Source organism: Heloderma suspectum, chromosome 2 (genome assembly GCF_057233095.1).
Source record: "Heloderma suspectum isolate Gila_16-S chromosome 2, 16-S_ref, whole genome shotgun sequence".
NCBI lineage: Eukaryota > Metazoa > Chordata > Lepidosauria > Squamata > Helodermatidae > Heloderma > Heloderma suspectum.
The window spans coordinates 174,859,867-174,875,245 of record NC_139459.1 but is presented as its reverse complement, the minus strand read 5'-3'; the positions used below and the strand labels follow the sequence as shown (position 1 = coordinate 174,875,245).

Below are 15,379 nucleotides of genomic sequence, written 5' to 3'. Positions count from 1 at the left end.
CCATCATACACTCATTGACGGTATCAGATTTTTTGTACAAGAATTTTGTTCTGTTTGCGGCAATTCGCATTAGCGCTGTGCTTTAGCACATTAACGCTAATTAGCACATTAATCCCTCCCCCCCAAGTGAAAAACCAGTCTGCAGGTCTGTGTGGCTAAAAGCCGGTCCACTGCAGGATCCGCAGGTCGGATTTTCAGAAATCCGAACTCCTTTGAATCCATCGCGGATTTCTCCTGCATCCCTACTGGCACTATCCAACAGATACCCATCCCAGGTGCAATGTACAATCGCCATCCCTGCGTGGGCAGGAATCTCTGGGCTCATCTACACTTCAGGCAAGGAAGTGTTCTACACCTCTTTAACTAAGCCTTTCCTCTCTCCCCAGTTCCTGGCAATTGATTCCTTAGGTTCCAGGGTTTCTTAGTTGCAAGCCACGAGAGTTAAGTAGATTTGAAAGTGCTTTAAATTTGTCATGTAAACTTACCCTCTCCTTCGCCAGCCCTGTAAACTACACGCAACACAGAAACTTGTGTAAAGAAGCCCTGATAGCTTTTGTTGTTGTTGTTTTAATGAAAAGCCAGTCAGGATGTGGGGGGGAAGTTGGAATGGAGGAGTGGCAGCTGGAATTCTGGTGGGGAGAAAGCAGCTGGGAAGGCAGTTTGGGGCAGAAACATGGCAGCTGCAAGTGCTCCCTTCTTGCCTTGCCACTCAAAAATCACACATTGCCAGTGGTGCAGGAACAGTGCATGCATCAAGGAGCGGGGGGGGGGGGAGACAAGAAGCAGCAACGTATGCAAGAAAGAGGGGGAGACCGCCGCAGATACAGGCAACCACAAGCATGAGAGATAGACGAGAGGGCACTGCAACCAACTGTTGTGGTTTGGAGTGCTCCTGTTCAGGATTCCAGCCTGCCAGGATACTCCATTCCATCCCCCACCCCTAGTTTTCCACGCTCACTAGGCATGCGCAGTCCTCATTCAGCTGTTTGTAGGATTATTACCCTAATATATATTTTTTTACTTCTGTAAACCCAGGGCTTCTCCTGAGCCTGCTGATGCCCTCCTTTTGTGTGTGGATAGTGTTTTTTTTTTGGCAAAAAAGGATTCACACTCGGAGAATGAGCTTGCTGTAAGTGTCTTGTATAGATGGGCATGATTGGGAGTGATTCAGAGATGCCATGGGAGCGCAAGAGACCACTGGGTGGGAGAGTGAGATGGGCAAGAGAGATGCAGGCATGAGACGGGGTGTGGGCAGAGTGAGAGACAGACAAGAGACCTACAGGCATGGAGGGGCAGCTGACTGGGTAGCGAGGAGCCAGGAGAGCGGTTGTGTGTGCTAGAATTTACCAGCCAAAAGGTTGCCTGCAGGCCTTCAGCTTTCCCCTTCTTCTCGTCCCTCCAGCCAAATGAGTCATGGGAACACAAGCGACGTCTCTGCGTTATTCCTCCGCGGCTTCGCCATCCAGCCCGCGCTCCAAGGACTCCTCTTCCCCCTCTTCCTCTCCTTCTATCTGCTGACCCTCCTGGGGAACATCACCATCATCTCGTTGATCCGCTCCAATGGCCAGCTCCTCCAGGCTCCCATGTATTTCTTCCTCAGCCACCTTGCCTTAGCCGATTTGGGCTTCACCTCCACCACCGTCCCCAAAGCGCTGGAGAACTTGTTGTCTCGGGAAAAGACCATCTCCTACCGGGGCTGCCTGACCCAGATGTTCTTCTACATGTCTTTTGGCAACACGGACAGCTTCCTGCTGTCTTCCATGGCCTATGACCGCTACGTGGCCATCTGCCATCCGCTGCACTATTCCGCCCTGATGAGCCGCAAGCGTTGCCTCCTTCTGGCAGCCGTGTCCTGGCTCGTTCCCCTCACCCACTCGTCGCTTTATACCTTCCTGATGTCCCGCATTTCCATCTGTGAGCATAGCGAGATCCCACATTTCTTCTGTGACATTTACCCAGTTCTGGACATTTCTTGCTCTGATACCAGCGTCATGCAAATGGTGCTGGTGACCGAAGGGGTGGTGGAGGTCCTGGGCCCATTTGTGCTGACTGTCGCCTCCTATGTGCGCATCTTCTACACCATCATGAAGATCCCATCCGCCACCGGGAAGCGCAAGGCTTTCTCCACATGTGGCTCCCACATAGTTGTGGTGACTTTGTTCTATGGCACCGTAAGCTGGGTCTATTTCAAGCCACATTCAAAGAACCAGGACCGTTCAGACACTGTGGCAACGGTGATATATACCATGGTTACTCCCATGTTGAATCCCTTCATCTACAGCCTGAGGAACAGTGAGATGAAAGCAGCCATGAAGAGGATCCTTACACAGCATTTTCATTAGTTTTTAAGTCTCAGAGCATATGGCAGTGAAGGCCCAAGTGTGCGTCCAAGTGGGGGAGGCCTCGCACTAATAAATCATTGCTCTGATGTCTTCTGTGAGCTACAAGCACAACTGGAATTGACTTTCCACACTATTGGGGATATTGCATGTTCCTGTGTGCCCTTCCCGCTATCTTCTATCCACACCAGTGAGCGGGCATAGTGGCTGTGGAATGGGAAGAGGAAGATCCAATTCACTTGAGTGGCCATTTAAAAAAAATCCCAAGCAATCCTTAAAAAAAGTAAATATTTAGCTCTAAGCACTTGTTTAAAAAATCAATATTTAGCTCTAAGCACGTTCATTAAAGCATGATTGCCCATTGCTACCCATGAAATGTCAAAATGCAAAGTATTTGACATTTCTTTCCACTCAGAAGTGTAGATTGGAAGTATTTAATTGGGGGGGATGCTAAAATGCAGTTTCTTTTCTTTTTGAAATTAGCATAACAGTGTAATTGCGCTATAACACTCTTTCATTTAAGCAGAATTTTGCATCCCCCAAATTTTCAGCAGCCCTGCTGAATGTCCTCCCCGATGAGGGCTCCTTCTCCCTTAGCCGTCACCACCAGCAACCGTTCCAGCAGTCTGTACTCAGGGAGATGAGAGGGGAAGTAAGGGCCATTCCATTCCACAGGCCCTGATGAAAGACTATTAATTTTTTTTCCTCTTCCCTCCCCATCCCTTCTTCCTTGTGGGTCATATATTTTTCGATTGTAAGCCTGCAGGCAGGACTTTCTTCTTTTACTGACTGCATGTAAGCTGCTCTGAGACACTTTTTGTCTGAGGAGCAGGATAAAAAAATACTTTAAATAAAATAAAATAAAAATATTTTAATTTAAAAAAAACTCAAAAAGTGTTTTTGTAGTAATTTAGATCAATTAAAAAAAGAGAAATGGCTGTCAGGGTGGAAACTGAGCCGATAGTTCAACCCCAGAGCAGTTCTGATTCTGAGGAGGATCAGCAATCGGTGGGAGAGGAGCCAGCTCATCCCTCACAGGCACAGCAGCTGGCAGAGATTCCTCCTGCCAGCATTCCTGAGATAGATAGTGACCCTGGCGGTGAGAGAGTGCAGGAGGGGGGCTTGCTAGACACTTGACGCAGACGCAGGGAGCGATGAACGATGGAGGGCACAGAAAGGAGGCGTAGCGCCCGTTTGGCGTGCAAGCAACGGCTGCCTCCCGTGGACCCAAGGGAAAGAGGGAGGATCTCTCCCTAGCCCATAAGTTCAGGGTCTTCAAGTGACTCTCCTTCAAACGGGGATCAACTGCCTACTCGGAGCATAGGCTACTCTGCTGTTCCTTGCTTAGTCGCTGGTGATTAGCATCTGAAAGAGTCATTAAGTTGTAAAAGGATTAAAGCCTTGAAAAGAATCCTTTCGTCTGTGTCTTGAGTTGGCTATTGGAGTCTACTGAAAGAGGCTGCTAAAGCGCATCCTAACAGCGGCATTATAAAATGGCACCCTCTGTGAAAGTTATACCAAATGTGTGCTGAGCTGTGATAGGTTCAGCGGCCTGATATGTCACTGCCCACGTCAAATCTATGCCTGCTAAAAAAGATGGAAGAGTAGCACTAAAGGCCTCTGCCCCTGGAGAGACTGTGCTGCTCTCCGGTTCGTCTCACAGGAGATCCAGACTTTTATAGGTGCTTCTGCGCTAGGTGTGGGATTGCCACACTTCGCTCACTCTCTTTTTATGGGGCATCCACACAACACTGTCATGGTATCAATGTCATCCTGTCTCCCCCATGGCTCTTCTGGTTTTTCTCACTTTTCTGGAAATGAATGGAAGAGCAGTGCAATCTCCCCAGGTGTAGATGCTCCTAGTGTCAGTCACTCTTCCATCTCTGTTTCGAGGTGGGATCCTGACTGGTGCAGTGATGTATTTGGGGGGAGCAAGCTCCACAGCCGCACCCCTCCACTCCTGTCCTTGAGCCCACCTTGGCTCGTTCGTTTCCATTCCTACCATTGCAAGAGGTGTTTTTCTTTCAGTCTTCTGTTAGTATAATTCTCCCTAGCTTTCCCATGGATCGGAGCGATTTACGGGAGCTCAGTTCTCTTTTCCGCTGCCTCCCACCCACTCCGCAAAACCTGGAGAAGAAAAGGCTCAACTTTTAAAGTGCTTCCTCTTGTTTATTGGGCTTGATGCTGGACGTTAGGTGCAGCCATGCAGAGCTGCGGTGGGGTGTTTACTTTTAAATGCCTCCTGGAAACACACTCATGCATGTTGTAATAGAGTGATTCTTCTAATAGATACCTCCTCTGGGAAGATAACGCCCTGCCTACAGCTACTAGCTCCTCATTCACCTCAGCCTGATTTCATGCACTTTACTACAGTTCAGGCAAGCTTTCCCTGGCTTATAATTGATCACCATTACGCTGCTCCATTCTACTGTCTCTTTTTACTGAGGGCTCCTTCACACGGAATGTTTATCCTGCTATTGAGATTGCTCCCTCACAGACGTTTGCGGGCCCTTTAGATGATGCCGTCAGCCTCCAGGGTGTCTCCCACACTAAATGACCTTCATTCTATTTTTAAATAGATCAGAGATCATGAGGTATCAAATTATCCCGCCCGTCTTTCGCTTGAGTTCCCTCCGTGAAAAAGGAAAAGCCATACAAAGACGAGTGAGATCAATGAAACATATGGAATACTCAGATAAGGGGGAGAAGGAAGGGGAGAGGGGAGGGGGAAAAGGAAGCACATGTCAAGGGAGTCCGTCATGATTCTGCATTTAAAACGGAAGCAGAAAGCCCCATTTTAAATGCGCGATTTTAGGCTGGTGTAGGGATGCTCTGAGTGCTTTTCCCCCATGATCTTCCCTTTGTTGTTGTAAAATGAAAATTTTAGAGTTACATTGTATGATATATGCATTTTTAACTGGGAAGTTCAATATTTTTGTGTGTACACCGCTTCAATATTTTATTATATACAAGTATTGCTAATACATACAAAAGCCGCTGCCTCCCTGCTGCCTTATCTCCCTGATCTTGGATGCACTGATCTGCCATTTTCTCCCTGCTTGCTTGGGTAGAATGAAGGGTTTTATAAAAGGCAAGGAAGATCCTCCAAGCTGGTGCCAATTCTGCGCAGAAGACGGGACAGGGAGGTGGCGGCTGCCCAGTCTCCCCTCCCTCCTCCATCAGCAGGCGCCTCTGGCCGCCACCAAAGCTGCAGCCGGAGCCATCCACCTCCCTCCTGCCTGCCTCCTGCCTGCCCTCGCTGGCCCTCTGCCTCCTCAGGCAGACAAGGCAGCACCCCTCGAGCCAGCACCGGGGAGGGAAGAGGATGTCAGGGTTGTAGCTGAGCCCACAGAGTCCCAAGGCAGCTCTGATTCTGAGGAGGAGATACAATTCATGGGGGAGGAACTCTCTCAGACTTCAGAGGCGCAGCAGGATGGGGAGCCCCCCCCCCCGCTCACATCCCTGGGAGCGACAGTGAACCAGGCATGGAAAGGGAGGGACAACCTGAGCTTTTAGACACGAGACGCAGATGCAGGCACAAGCAAGAGATTGCAGGGGCCGAGCTTAGGCGCTCAGCCCAATTGGCTCGACGTCAACAGCTACACCCAGAGGCATCACGGGAGAGGGGGAGATCTTCCCCTCCCACCCCTTAGGTTCAGAGAGTTGCCACGTTTTTCCCAAACAGAGATCAACTGACATCCTAACCCTCAGAAACCCCTAGATGGCTGTTCCTCTGTAGTTCCTCTGAGTCTCAAACAATTAGCATCTGCATGCCTCAATAGGATAAATGGAATTAAAGCCTTGGAAAGCAGCCCTTTTGTCTGAGTGTTGATTCTGGCTATTGGAGAAGTCAGTGGGCAACAGGGGCACCCTGACAGAGGATTGTCAGGGCACAACTGCAGGATTGGGAGGCAGTGGGGAGGCTGGGCGACTGCTCCTGAGGGCGGGGCACTGGAAGCGCAGAAGCGGCATGTGCCAGGGGAGCCGAGAAACCTCATCAGCACCGGTTCACCCGCTCTCGTCTTGACAAAACAAATCTTTGCTCAAACGCCAAAGGAAGCCTTCCAGCTCTGTGGAGAAGATCGTGACGCCCGAGAGCCAGTGAGGTGCAGTGGCGAGGGTGTTGGCCTGGGAGTCGGGAGACCCGGGTTCTAGTCCCCGCTCGGCCATGCAAGCTCACTGGGTGGCTCTGGGCCAGTCACAGACTCTCAGCCCAACCCGCCTCACAGGGTTGTTGTTGTGAGGATGAAGTGGAGCGGAGCAGGATTGTGTACGCCGCCTTGGGTTCCTTAAGGAGGAAAAAACGGCGGGATATAAATGTAAGAAAGAAAGAAAGAAAGAAAGAAAGAAAGAAAGAAAGAAAGATGTGCGAGATTTATATATTGACCTGGTTCACACGTAATGACTGCCCAGAGTATGGCAACATTTGCGTGTCATGCTAAGCCACCCTGAAAAGAAGCCACGCGGTACGGGTTGCTCGTGGAACAACCCACGGCGCACCTGGCAGACGATGGGGCTCATCGTGGGTTGTTCTCCTCCGCGTCCACCCTCAGTCCCCCAGCCGGCATCCCAGCATCCTTTGCAGCAGAACCCATCTCGTCTGCCCGTCTCATCCCCCTCCCTCCTCCAGTCGCAACCCCTTTTCATTCCCTGGGGGGGTGCTTTTTTCCGGCCCCCAAAATTTGTGCAAACGGGGTCGTAATTTTTTTCCAGCTCCGGAACGTTGTGCAAATGTGAATGTGATTTTCTTCTTGTTTTCCGGGGGGGGGGTCGTCCCTTTTTTGCAAGCGTGCAAGTCCACACTTACGGCTGTCCAGTATGCGTACCCTTGCCTTGTCAATGTCCTTGCAAGGCTCAGCTGTCAACGGGAGCAGAGCGCGGCAGGGAACATACAAGGAAACTGCAAGGCGAGACTGCGTGTCAGCTCATGTGCACACACTTGCCAGTGACAGCTCCGAGAAAAGGGGGGAAAGGTGCTCCGAAGTGGGACGATGTTGCCCGCTTCGCAAGGCTACCCCCTCGCTTTTGAGAGTTGATCTGTCCCTTGGCGGTGTCCTGCTTCCATTCACGTCCAGATAGGGGAGATCTGGGCTCCCCCCGCGCCTTTCCATGGCTCCCTCCCACAGCAACTAAAGGAGTAACTGCTGCAAATGGAAGCTGTGGAAAGGGGGGAGCCCAGATCTGGACTTGCTGGAGAACCCACAGTTCAGTGACAACGCATACTATGGGTTGTCGTTGCATGAGAACAAGGCTACTGCCTTGCTTGCTAAAAGGCCATCAGAGCAGTGTATGATGGAATGCAAGACAACGTTGACAGAATAATACTGCATTAAACAACTACATATCTTAAAAGGCGAACGGTGCAATCCTAACCATGTTTAATCAGAAGTACGTTCCACTGAATTCAGTGGGGTTTACTTCTGGGTAAGTGCATATATGATTGCAGCCTAAATTAAATAAATAGAGCTTGGAAGAGTCCCACATCAAGGAGCATCATCTATCTATTTAAACATTTAGATACTTCCTACGCTGCCAAAAAGCCATCAAGGTGGTGCACAACCATTTGAAACAATAAAACCTGAACACGAGGAAAACAAGAATCTTTTAAAAAAACTTGTTACAATGTTAAAACTACCCATTTTTACAAGGCGAAATTGAAAAGATGGGTCTCCATACCCTTTTTGAAGGGCAAGAGAGTGGGGGCCAATGGCAGCTCTTGAGGGAGCGTCTTCCCTAGCTGGGGGGCAATGCAGGAGAAAGCCCAGCTCACCAGCTTCTCTCCTTCCCTCGGGGGTCAGTGGCTGCAGTAAAATCCCCAGGCGCATCTCCACTCCCTCCCCGCTGTCTCCCAGCAATAATAACGGTAGCCCCCTCGTTTCTCGGCCCAAGGGGAAGGGGGAGAGCGCAGGCGCTTGGCCTGTGCCTCATCCCCACGCACTGAGTTTGCTTTTGGAAAGCAGCAGCACACTGCAGCCACTCAGGTCGTTGTCACTCTTCAGGCTGGTAGCGCAGGGGCACTCCTTGCGGGGAAACGGCCCGTCCAGAGGGCAGAGCAGGGGATAGCCGCGTGAATAATCACAGGGGGGGACGGAGGGAGAAGAGGCCGGACAAAGACGCGTGCAGGATCAGCAGGTACAATCCACCCTGGACGAGCTGCCACTCCCCATGCGGGGTTCTCCAGCTGGTTGCAGACTTAAGCGGAAGAATTAAAATAGTCCCTGGGACATGGGGGTCCCCGGACACCCACACTTGGAGGGAGCCAGGGAAAGAGGTGTGGAACACGTAAGAACATCAGAAGAGCCAAGGGTCCAGCCAGTCCAGCCTTCTGTTCTCGCAGTGGCCAACCAGCTGTCAACCAGGAACCCACAAGCAGGGCATGGGCGCAACAGCACCCTCGCACCCATGTTCCCCAGCTCCCTGCCTCTGGCACTGGAGGTAGCACATCACCATCAAGAGTGGTAGCCACTGACAGCCTTTTCCTCCAGGGATTTGTCCAACCCCCTTTAAAGCCATCCACACTGGTGGCCATCACTACCTCCCGTGGCAGTGAATACCATCGTTTGACTACACACTGGGTGAAGAAGCCCTTCCTTTTCTCTGTCCTGAATCTCCCACCAATCAGCTCCATGGGATGACCTCAGGTTCTAGTATTTTGAGGGAGGGAGAAAAATGTCTCCCTACCCACTTCCTCCACACCATGCATGACCTTGTACGTCTCTATCGTATTTCTCCTTACTCGCCCTTTTTTCTGAGCTGAACAGGCCCAGATGTTCCTCAGAGGGAAGTTGCTCCAGCCTCTTGATCATTTTAGTTGCCCTTCTCTGCCCTTTCCCAACTGTACAATATCCTTTTTTAGGTGCGGTACTTTACACAGTATTTTTAATAGTTGTGCAATAGCACAGGAGTGCCAAATTCCAAAAAATTAAAGGATGAGGAAGCAATTTCTTCATACCCTCAATCAGTCAGCCAGCCTCCTGGCCCCATGCCCTTTAGAGCATGTGCAGAGTGCCTTTTCTATGCCATTGACTCTTAGCCCCAAACTCACAACGTACCTGAAATTAGGGTAGTCAGAAGATATGGGCCCCAATCCACATAATCATGGCTATGTCCCACTGAAGGCAGTGAGACTTAAGTCAATTGTCCTTGGCCTGTTCCATGGGTTGAAATGGGACTTAACCACAACTAACATTAGATGTGTTGGAACCACGGCTTCTAAACAGACTTAAACACCCAGGTCTCCCAGTAGCAGGAGGGCTCAAACAGGACTTCAAACACTCAGGGGCGCTTGCCTGGATTTAGTTAGATCAGCTTTGTTCTAGTTTTTATTTATTTATTTATCATTAAATTTATTAATCGCCAATCTGGCTGGTCACCCAGCCACTCTGGGCGATGTACAGCATACAATAAAACAGTTTAAAACAATAAAATTCTACAATAAAAACATTTTCTAAAATACCCTAACCCACCCCAAATGCCTGCCTGAACAATCACGTTTTTAATGCACGATGGAAGCTCATTAAAGAGGGGGCATGACGAAGTTCCCTAGGGAGGGAGTTCCACAGAGTGGGGGCCACCACAGAAAAGGCCCTCTCCCGCGTCCCCACCAGTCTAGCTGTCCTGGCTGATGGGACAGAGAGAAGGCCATCTGAGGCTGATCTTGTTAAGCGGCCTGTCTGGTGCTGCTGGAGGCGCTCCTTAAGATAGGCTGGGCCGGAACCATATAGGGTTTTAAAGGTCAAAACCAACACCTTGAATTTGGCCCGGAAAACAACTGGTAACCAGTGCAACTCCTTCAGCACTGGAGTGATGTGATCTCACCGGCGGCTGCCTTTAATCAGGCAGCCGCCGGCGATAGTTTCCAGACATTGGTTAGACTGTAAGCCAACAGTTAGGACACGGGTTCTTCTTGACGAGGTTTTTATTGTGCATTCATTGTTCCTCGCTCACAGTTCTTTATGGGGGCTTTAGATGACGTTGCAAACATCCAGTTTCACTTCTGGTTTTTAAAACAATGGGGGGGGGGGTAGAGTGGGGAAAATCTACTATTATTTGAGAAAATGAAACGTGTTAGTCCCCACTAGAGTAGTTGCGTTATTCCACTATACCTCAGTGCCACCTAGAAGTTATATAGCAGGAAGTATGGAAAGGAAAATAATCCATGTAGAGCTCTGATCTTAATTCTGTAATGAAACCCAAAGTAGAAACAGTGGATTAAACGGACTCATCTAGGAAAACTTCACATCTATTTTGTTATATGGTGCCTAAGATAGTGATGATCATGACGGGATGATCATGACTAACTTAAGTCCCATTCATTTCAGTGGGTCTACTCTAAGTAAGATTAGTATTGGATACAATCCACAATAATGATGATGAAGGATGAGAACTTATTAAATCCCTCCAAAGAACACAAAATTCACTGGGACAATTTTTAGATAATGTTTTTGTTGTATCATTACATCTGCAATATAAAATTTGCCCCATTGTCTGCCCCACCCCACCCCAAAATGAACCATATCAGCCTTGTGCCATGATAGCATTTCAAATTTCTAAAACACTTTTCATGGTCCAACTCTGAATGCTCAGTGTTGATATTCTGATGCATTTTTAAACATTCCGAAATTCCATAATAGCTTTAAAGGTCAGGCCGAAAAGTCTCAGGGCTACTGAAATAGAGTTTTCCAGAACCTGCTAGCCTAAAACAATTGGCCATTAACATCATTCGTCTGAAAGTAAGGAATTCTGAGAATGTCAAGGGTTGTCATCTTCCAGATTTCATCCGAAGACATTTCCTCAGAGACTGCTGGATCTCACTGTTCCTCAGGCTGTAGATAAAAGGGTTGAGCATGGGAGTAACAGCTGTGTAAGCCACAGACATCACCCGGACCTTGGTACCAGAGTAGGTGGAGGAGGGGCGGACGTACACAGCTATCACTGTTCCAAAGAACAAAACTACAGTGGTGAGGTGGGCGCCACAGGTGGAAAAGGCCTTGCGCTTCCCAGCGGCTGATGGGACCTTGAGAACCTTGGAGAAAATGAGGATATAGGAGAGAAGGGTGACTGTGAAGGGCCCCACCATGGTCACAGTCCCCTCAGTGAGGGTCGTCATCTGAATGGCTGAGGTGTCCGAACAGGAGAGCTTGATTAAGGGGTGAAGGTCACAGAAGAAATGGGGGATCTCCCGGTGGGCACAGAACGAAAGGCAAGCCATCATCAGGGTGTAGAGTAGGGAATGGAGAAAGCCCAGGAGCCAACAACCCACAGCCAACAGGAGACAGCATTTTTGATTCATCAGAAGAGCGTAACGAAGTGGGTGACAGATGGCCATGTATCGATCAAATGCCATAGAGGCCAGGATAAAACTTTCTGTGTTTCCAAAGCCCAGGAAGAAAAACATCTGTGCCAAGCAGCCACCGTAGGATATGTGCTTGGTATGAGTTAGTAGGTTCTGCAGCATCTTGGGGACAGTGGAGGAGGAGAAGCCCATATCGGCCAAGGAGAGGTGGCTGAGGAAGAAATACATGGGGGAACAGTAGAGGCGGGCGTCACAGTGGATGAGCAGGACAATCAGTAGGTTGCCCAGAAGGGTCAGCAGGTACATGAAGAGGAAGATGGGGGAAAGGAGATGCTCATGTCCTGGCTGGTTGGAGACAAGACCCTGTAGGATGAATCCATCGGAGTACGTTGCGTTGCCCTGAAGAGCCATGGCTGGGAAGGAGGGGGAGGAAATGGAGCTGGTTGCATGTTCTGATTGTACACATGATACTAAGGAGAATGAGAGGGAACACTCCACAGAGAAAGCAAAGATGCTCCCACTCCCTCTCCTTAGGCTTCCAAAATTGTGTTTTGGCATGAATATCACCTGTAAAGAGGCGCAAATTATCCTGATTTGGTTACATGAGTGCAGCTCCCCACTTTAGACAATATGCAAAAGCATGGGGAAAAGAATCATAAAACACTCATGGTCTCCTCTCTCAATCATTCTGGGGAATATCCAAAGCCAGAGCTAGTATTTTGGGGCCTGTGAACAAGAGATTATCAGTGGGTCCTCCTGCTTCCACTTGACCCTTAGACATAAAAAGAGCCCTGCTGGATCAGACCAAGGGTCCATCGAGTCCAGCATTCTGTTCACACGGTGGCCAACCAGCTGCCCACGGGAAACCCACAAGCAGGACATGAGTGCAACAGCACCTTCGTGCCCATGTTCCCCAGCAACTGGTGTACATAGGCACACTGCCTCTGATACTGGAGGTAGCACATAGCCGTCAAGACTAGTAGCCTTTGAGAGCCTTCTCCTCCATGCATTTGTCTAACCCCCTTTTAAAGCCATCCAAATTGGTGGCCATCACTACATCTTGCAGTTGTGAATTCTATAGTTTAACTATGTGCTGTGTGAAGAACTTCCTTTTATCTTTCCTGTGTCTCCTACCTATCAGCTTCATGGGATGACCCCACTGGGTTCTAGTATTGTGAAGGAGGGAGAATCCACTTTCTCCACACCATGCATGATTTTGTACATCTCTATCGTGTCTCTCCTTATTCACCTTTTCCCAAGGTAAACAAGGATCTCTGGGCTCCAGCAAATGCCCAACCCTGCCCACTGCTGGTGCTGGCCATTTCCAAGGCTGAATTGAGAAAAATAGATGGAAGCAGGGAGAAAAAAGCTGTGTGGATCTGTGGGTGGGGGCATGAACAAAATAATATGGTGACCCAGACAGGGGCACATCAATATGCTAGAACAAAGCTGCAAAACATTGACTTAACTTATGGATTTGCAAAATGGCTTTGTTCCATAGCTTCATGTCTTGGGAAGGCTGTTGCCACATTTGTAGTTCATCTGCCCGCCCTATTCACATCTAAAGTGGTGGGTAGGGTGCTACTATTTAGAAATAGTAACTATAATTTAAATAGAAATATAAGACATCTTACCATAGACTGTGATCAAGGTGACTTGCGTGCCACTCTGTCTGCTCTCAGGGTGCTGACTGTCGATGGGCAACTCCAAGGACCCGCCCTGCTCTCCCTTCTTAGGGTTCTTTGACTTTAAACCAGACTTGGGCTGTGCAGCCCATCAAATCAAGGACACCTTTAAATATTGTCCTCTGACAGCTCTTCAAATAGAGGACTGTCCTGTGTAAAGTAAGACACCTGGCCACGCTAGCAATATTTTACAGGGAGGATTCAGGTCCCCTCCCTGTGCAACGCTTTTGATGTAAACAACAAAAAAAGCAGACCCACTTCCTGTTCTAAATGTAAATGGGGCAGACACATGGACAACAAACATGGCTGCCCCCATGATGTTTAGTTTGGCCCGCAGAGCCCCGAGTAAGTGGCTCTGAGCTTTCCAGTGGAAGAGTGGGATACAGAAGTATAATAAATAACACTCCTTTAGTTGAGGCTAAAGAACTTAATGGAGGCTTGAAATAAAAACAATTAAAATACATGAAGATACTGGGGCTCACCTGATTAGAAGACACCAGTAATGCTGAACCAGAGGTTTCACATGTCCTGAGGTTACAATCCGCTCAAAGAAAGGAGATTAACCACTGAGTGGAGGCAATTCTTTAGCAGAGGCAAGAAAAAGAACTCTGGATTGCATCACTAGCCAAGAATATTAATGCTAGAATTTCAGAGGGCAATGCGGCAATTTTCTTAAACTACCTGTTTTAGAGGCTTCCAAAGTAAGGAGTAGGGTAATCCTATAACTGTTATCCTCAAGTATGTTTACTCCAAAGTAAATCTCATTGTGTTCAGAGAGGCTTTGCCAGTCAGTATGTACAGCCTGGTTGAGACAGGACATATAACAAAGCTAATACATTCCATAGCCATCACAAGCAGTCATCATTTTGTACCAAAATTACCATATCTGTATTCTTTTTGGTGCCAAATTATAAAGTTCCTGTTCACCCAGGCATGCTGAAGAGAATGTTGAAATCTTGACATTTTAAAATTGTAAATTTAATTCCATCTCAGCTGATTTATTGTTGTTGTTTTTTCTCTGCTGGATGTATGTTTTTAATGTATCTATTTAATTTTACTGTTGTTATATTATACTGTTTTTATCATCTTACATACACCACCTTGGGATCGCCCTTGGTGATGAAGGGATGCTATAGAATCTTTTGAAATAAATAAAACAATTCATTTCCCCTCCTCTAATGGATCAACAGCCTCATTCGACTTTGACTTTTTAGGCAGCAGACACTGTTTTGCTCTGTTGAGGCGGGTAGGAAAACAGACACATGCGTACCTACACTGAACACGGTACAGGCTGCATAAACCTGCAGCTATTTCATAAGGTTGAGACTGTGTCCCCAGAGGCAGCAGCTGACGAAGTTGGGTGCATGGGAGGCTTGTTAACCAAAGCATTTCCCCCTGTTGTGGTTTATACTTTCCTAGATGAACCTCGGGACTTAGCAAGGCCTTGGCAAGGAAAATGGTATAATTCTTCTCGAATACATGCTGTTTATTTGCCAGTTGGGCGCTCAGAAGAGTTTTAACCACCAGAGATGCGATCCTGCAGGATGCTGACGCAGGACACACAGCAGCTTTGCATGAGGCTGTAGTATAACCCTCCTTTGCTATGCTGCCTCTGTGCCAAGAGCCACTATTGCTGAAGGCCGTTCACATGAAGATGACATCCCATGCCTTGCTTTAAAGCCAGGGGGTCCCCAGTGCGGTGCCTGCGGGTGCCTGCAAAGCTCTCCACTCCCTGCCCCCTTCAAAAATTACTTTTAATTTTAAAAACTTGGACAACTTAGGGCACCAGGTTCTCCTTCCTGTTCCTGAACCTGCTGCTGATCCGCTGCTCAACGGGCAGAAAGAGACGCAAACAGTGGCTTCCTGGCCCCATCCAGTCTTCTTCTGTCCACACAGACCTGCCCACACAGCTCTCTCTTTCTCTCCACTCCCAGCCTCTAGCAGGGCATGCTGACTCGAAGCCGCACTGCTGCGCAGTTGCAACGGGGTGGGGGGTCAAAGTGGTGCCATGTAGATGGGGCCCTAGTCATCTTCTTTCTCTACCTTCCTAGCCCCGGCCT

General features: G+C 48.7%; 2 protein-coding genes across 3 annotated transcripts in view; one reads left to right on the top strand and one right to left on the bottom strand.

Annotated features, from left to right (window-relative positions):
• The window catches only part of LOC146353340 (olfactory receptor 1f45-like), a 34,590-nt gene extending 22,545 nt beyond the window's left edge, over window positions 1–12,045 (bottom strand). The window contains exon 1 of one of the 2 annotated variants that reach the window (XM_084836266.1): window positions 11,329–11,940. In XM_084836266.1, coding sequence (XP_084692392.1) covers window positions 11,329–11,940 — 612 coding nt within the window. Of the gene's footprint in view, window positions 1–11,100 lie in introns of those variants that run through there. The other variant, XM_084836265.1, reaches the window with a different exon arrangement.
• On the top strand, window positions 1,407–2,342 carry LOC146353341 (olfactory receptor 1J1-like). The gene has a single exon (XM_084836267.1). It carries the CDS (start codon window positions 1,407–1,409, stop codon window positions 2,340–2,342), a length of 936 nt encoding a protein of 311 aa, XP_084692393.1.
• Window positions 12,046–15,379: the final 3,334 nt, after the last annotated feature.

What these genes read in the sequence shown, in the direction of transcription:
- LOC146353341 (XM_084836267.1), top strand. Translation starts at nt 1,407, where the DNA reads ATGAGTCATGGGAACACAAGCGACGTCTCTGCGTTATTCCTCCGCGGC.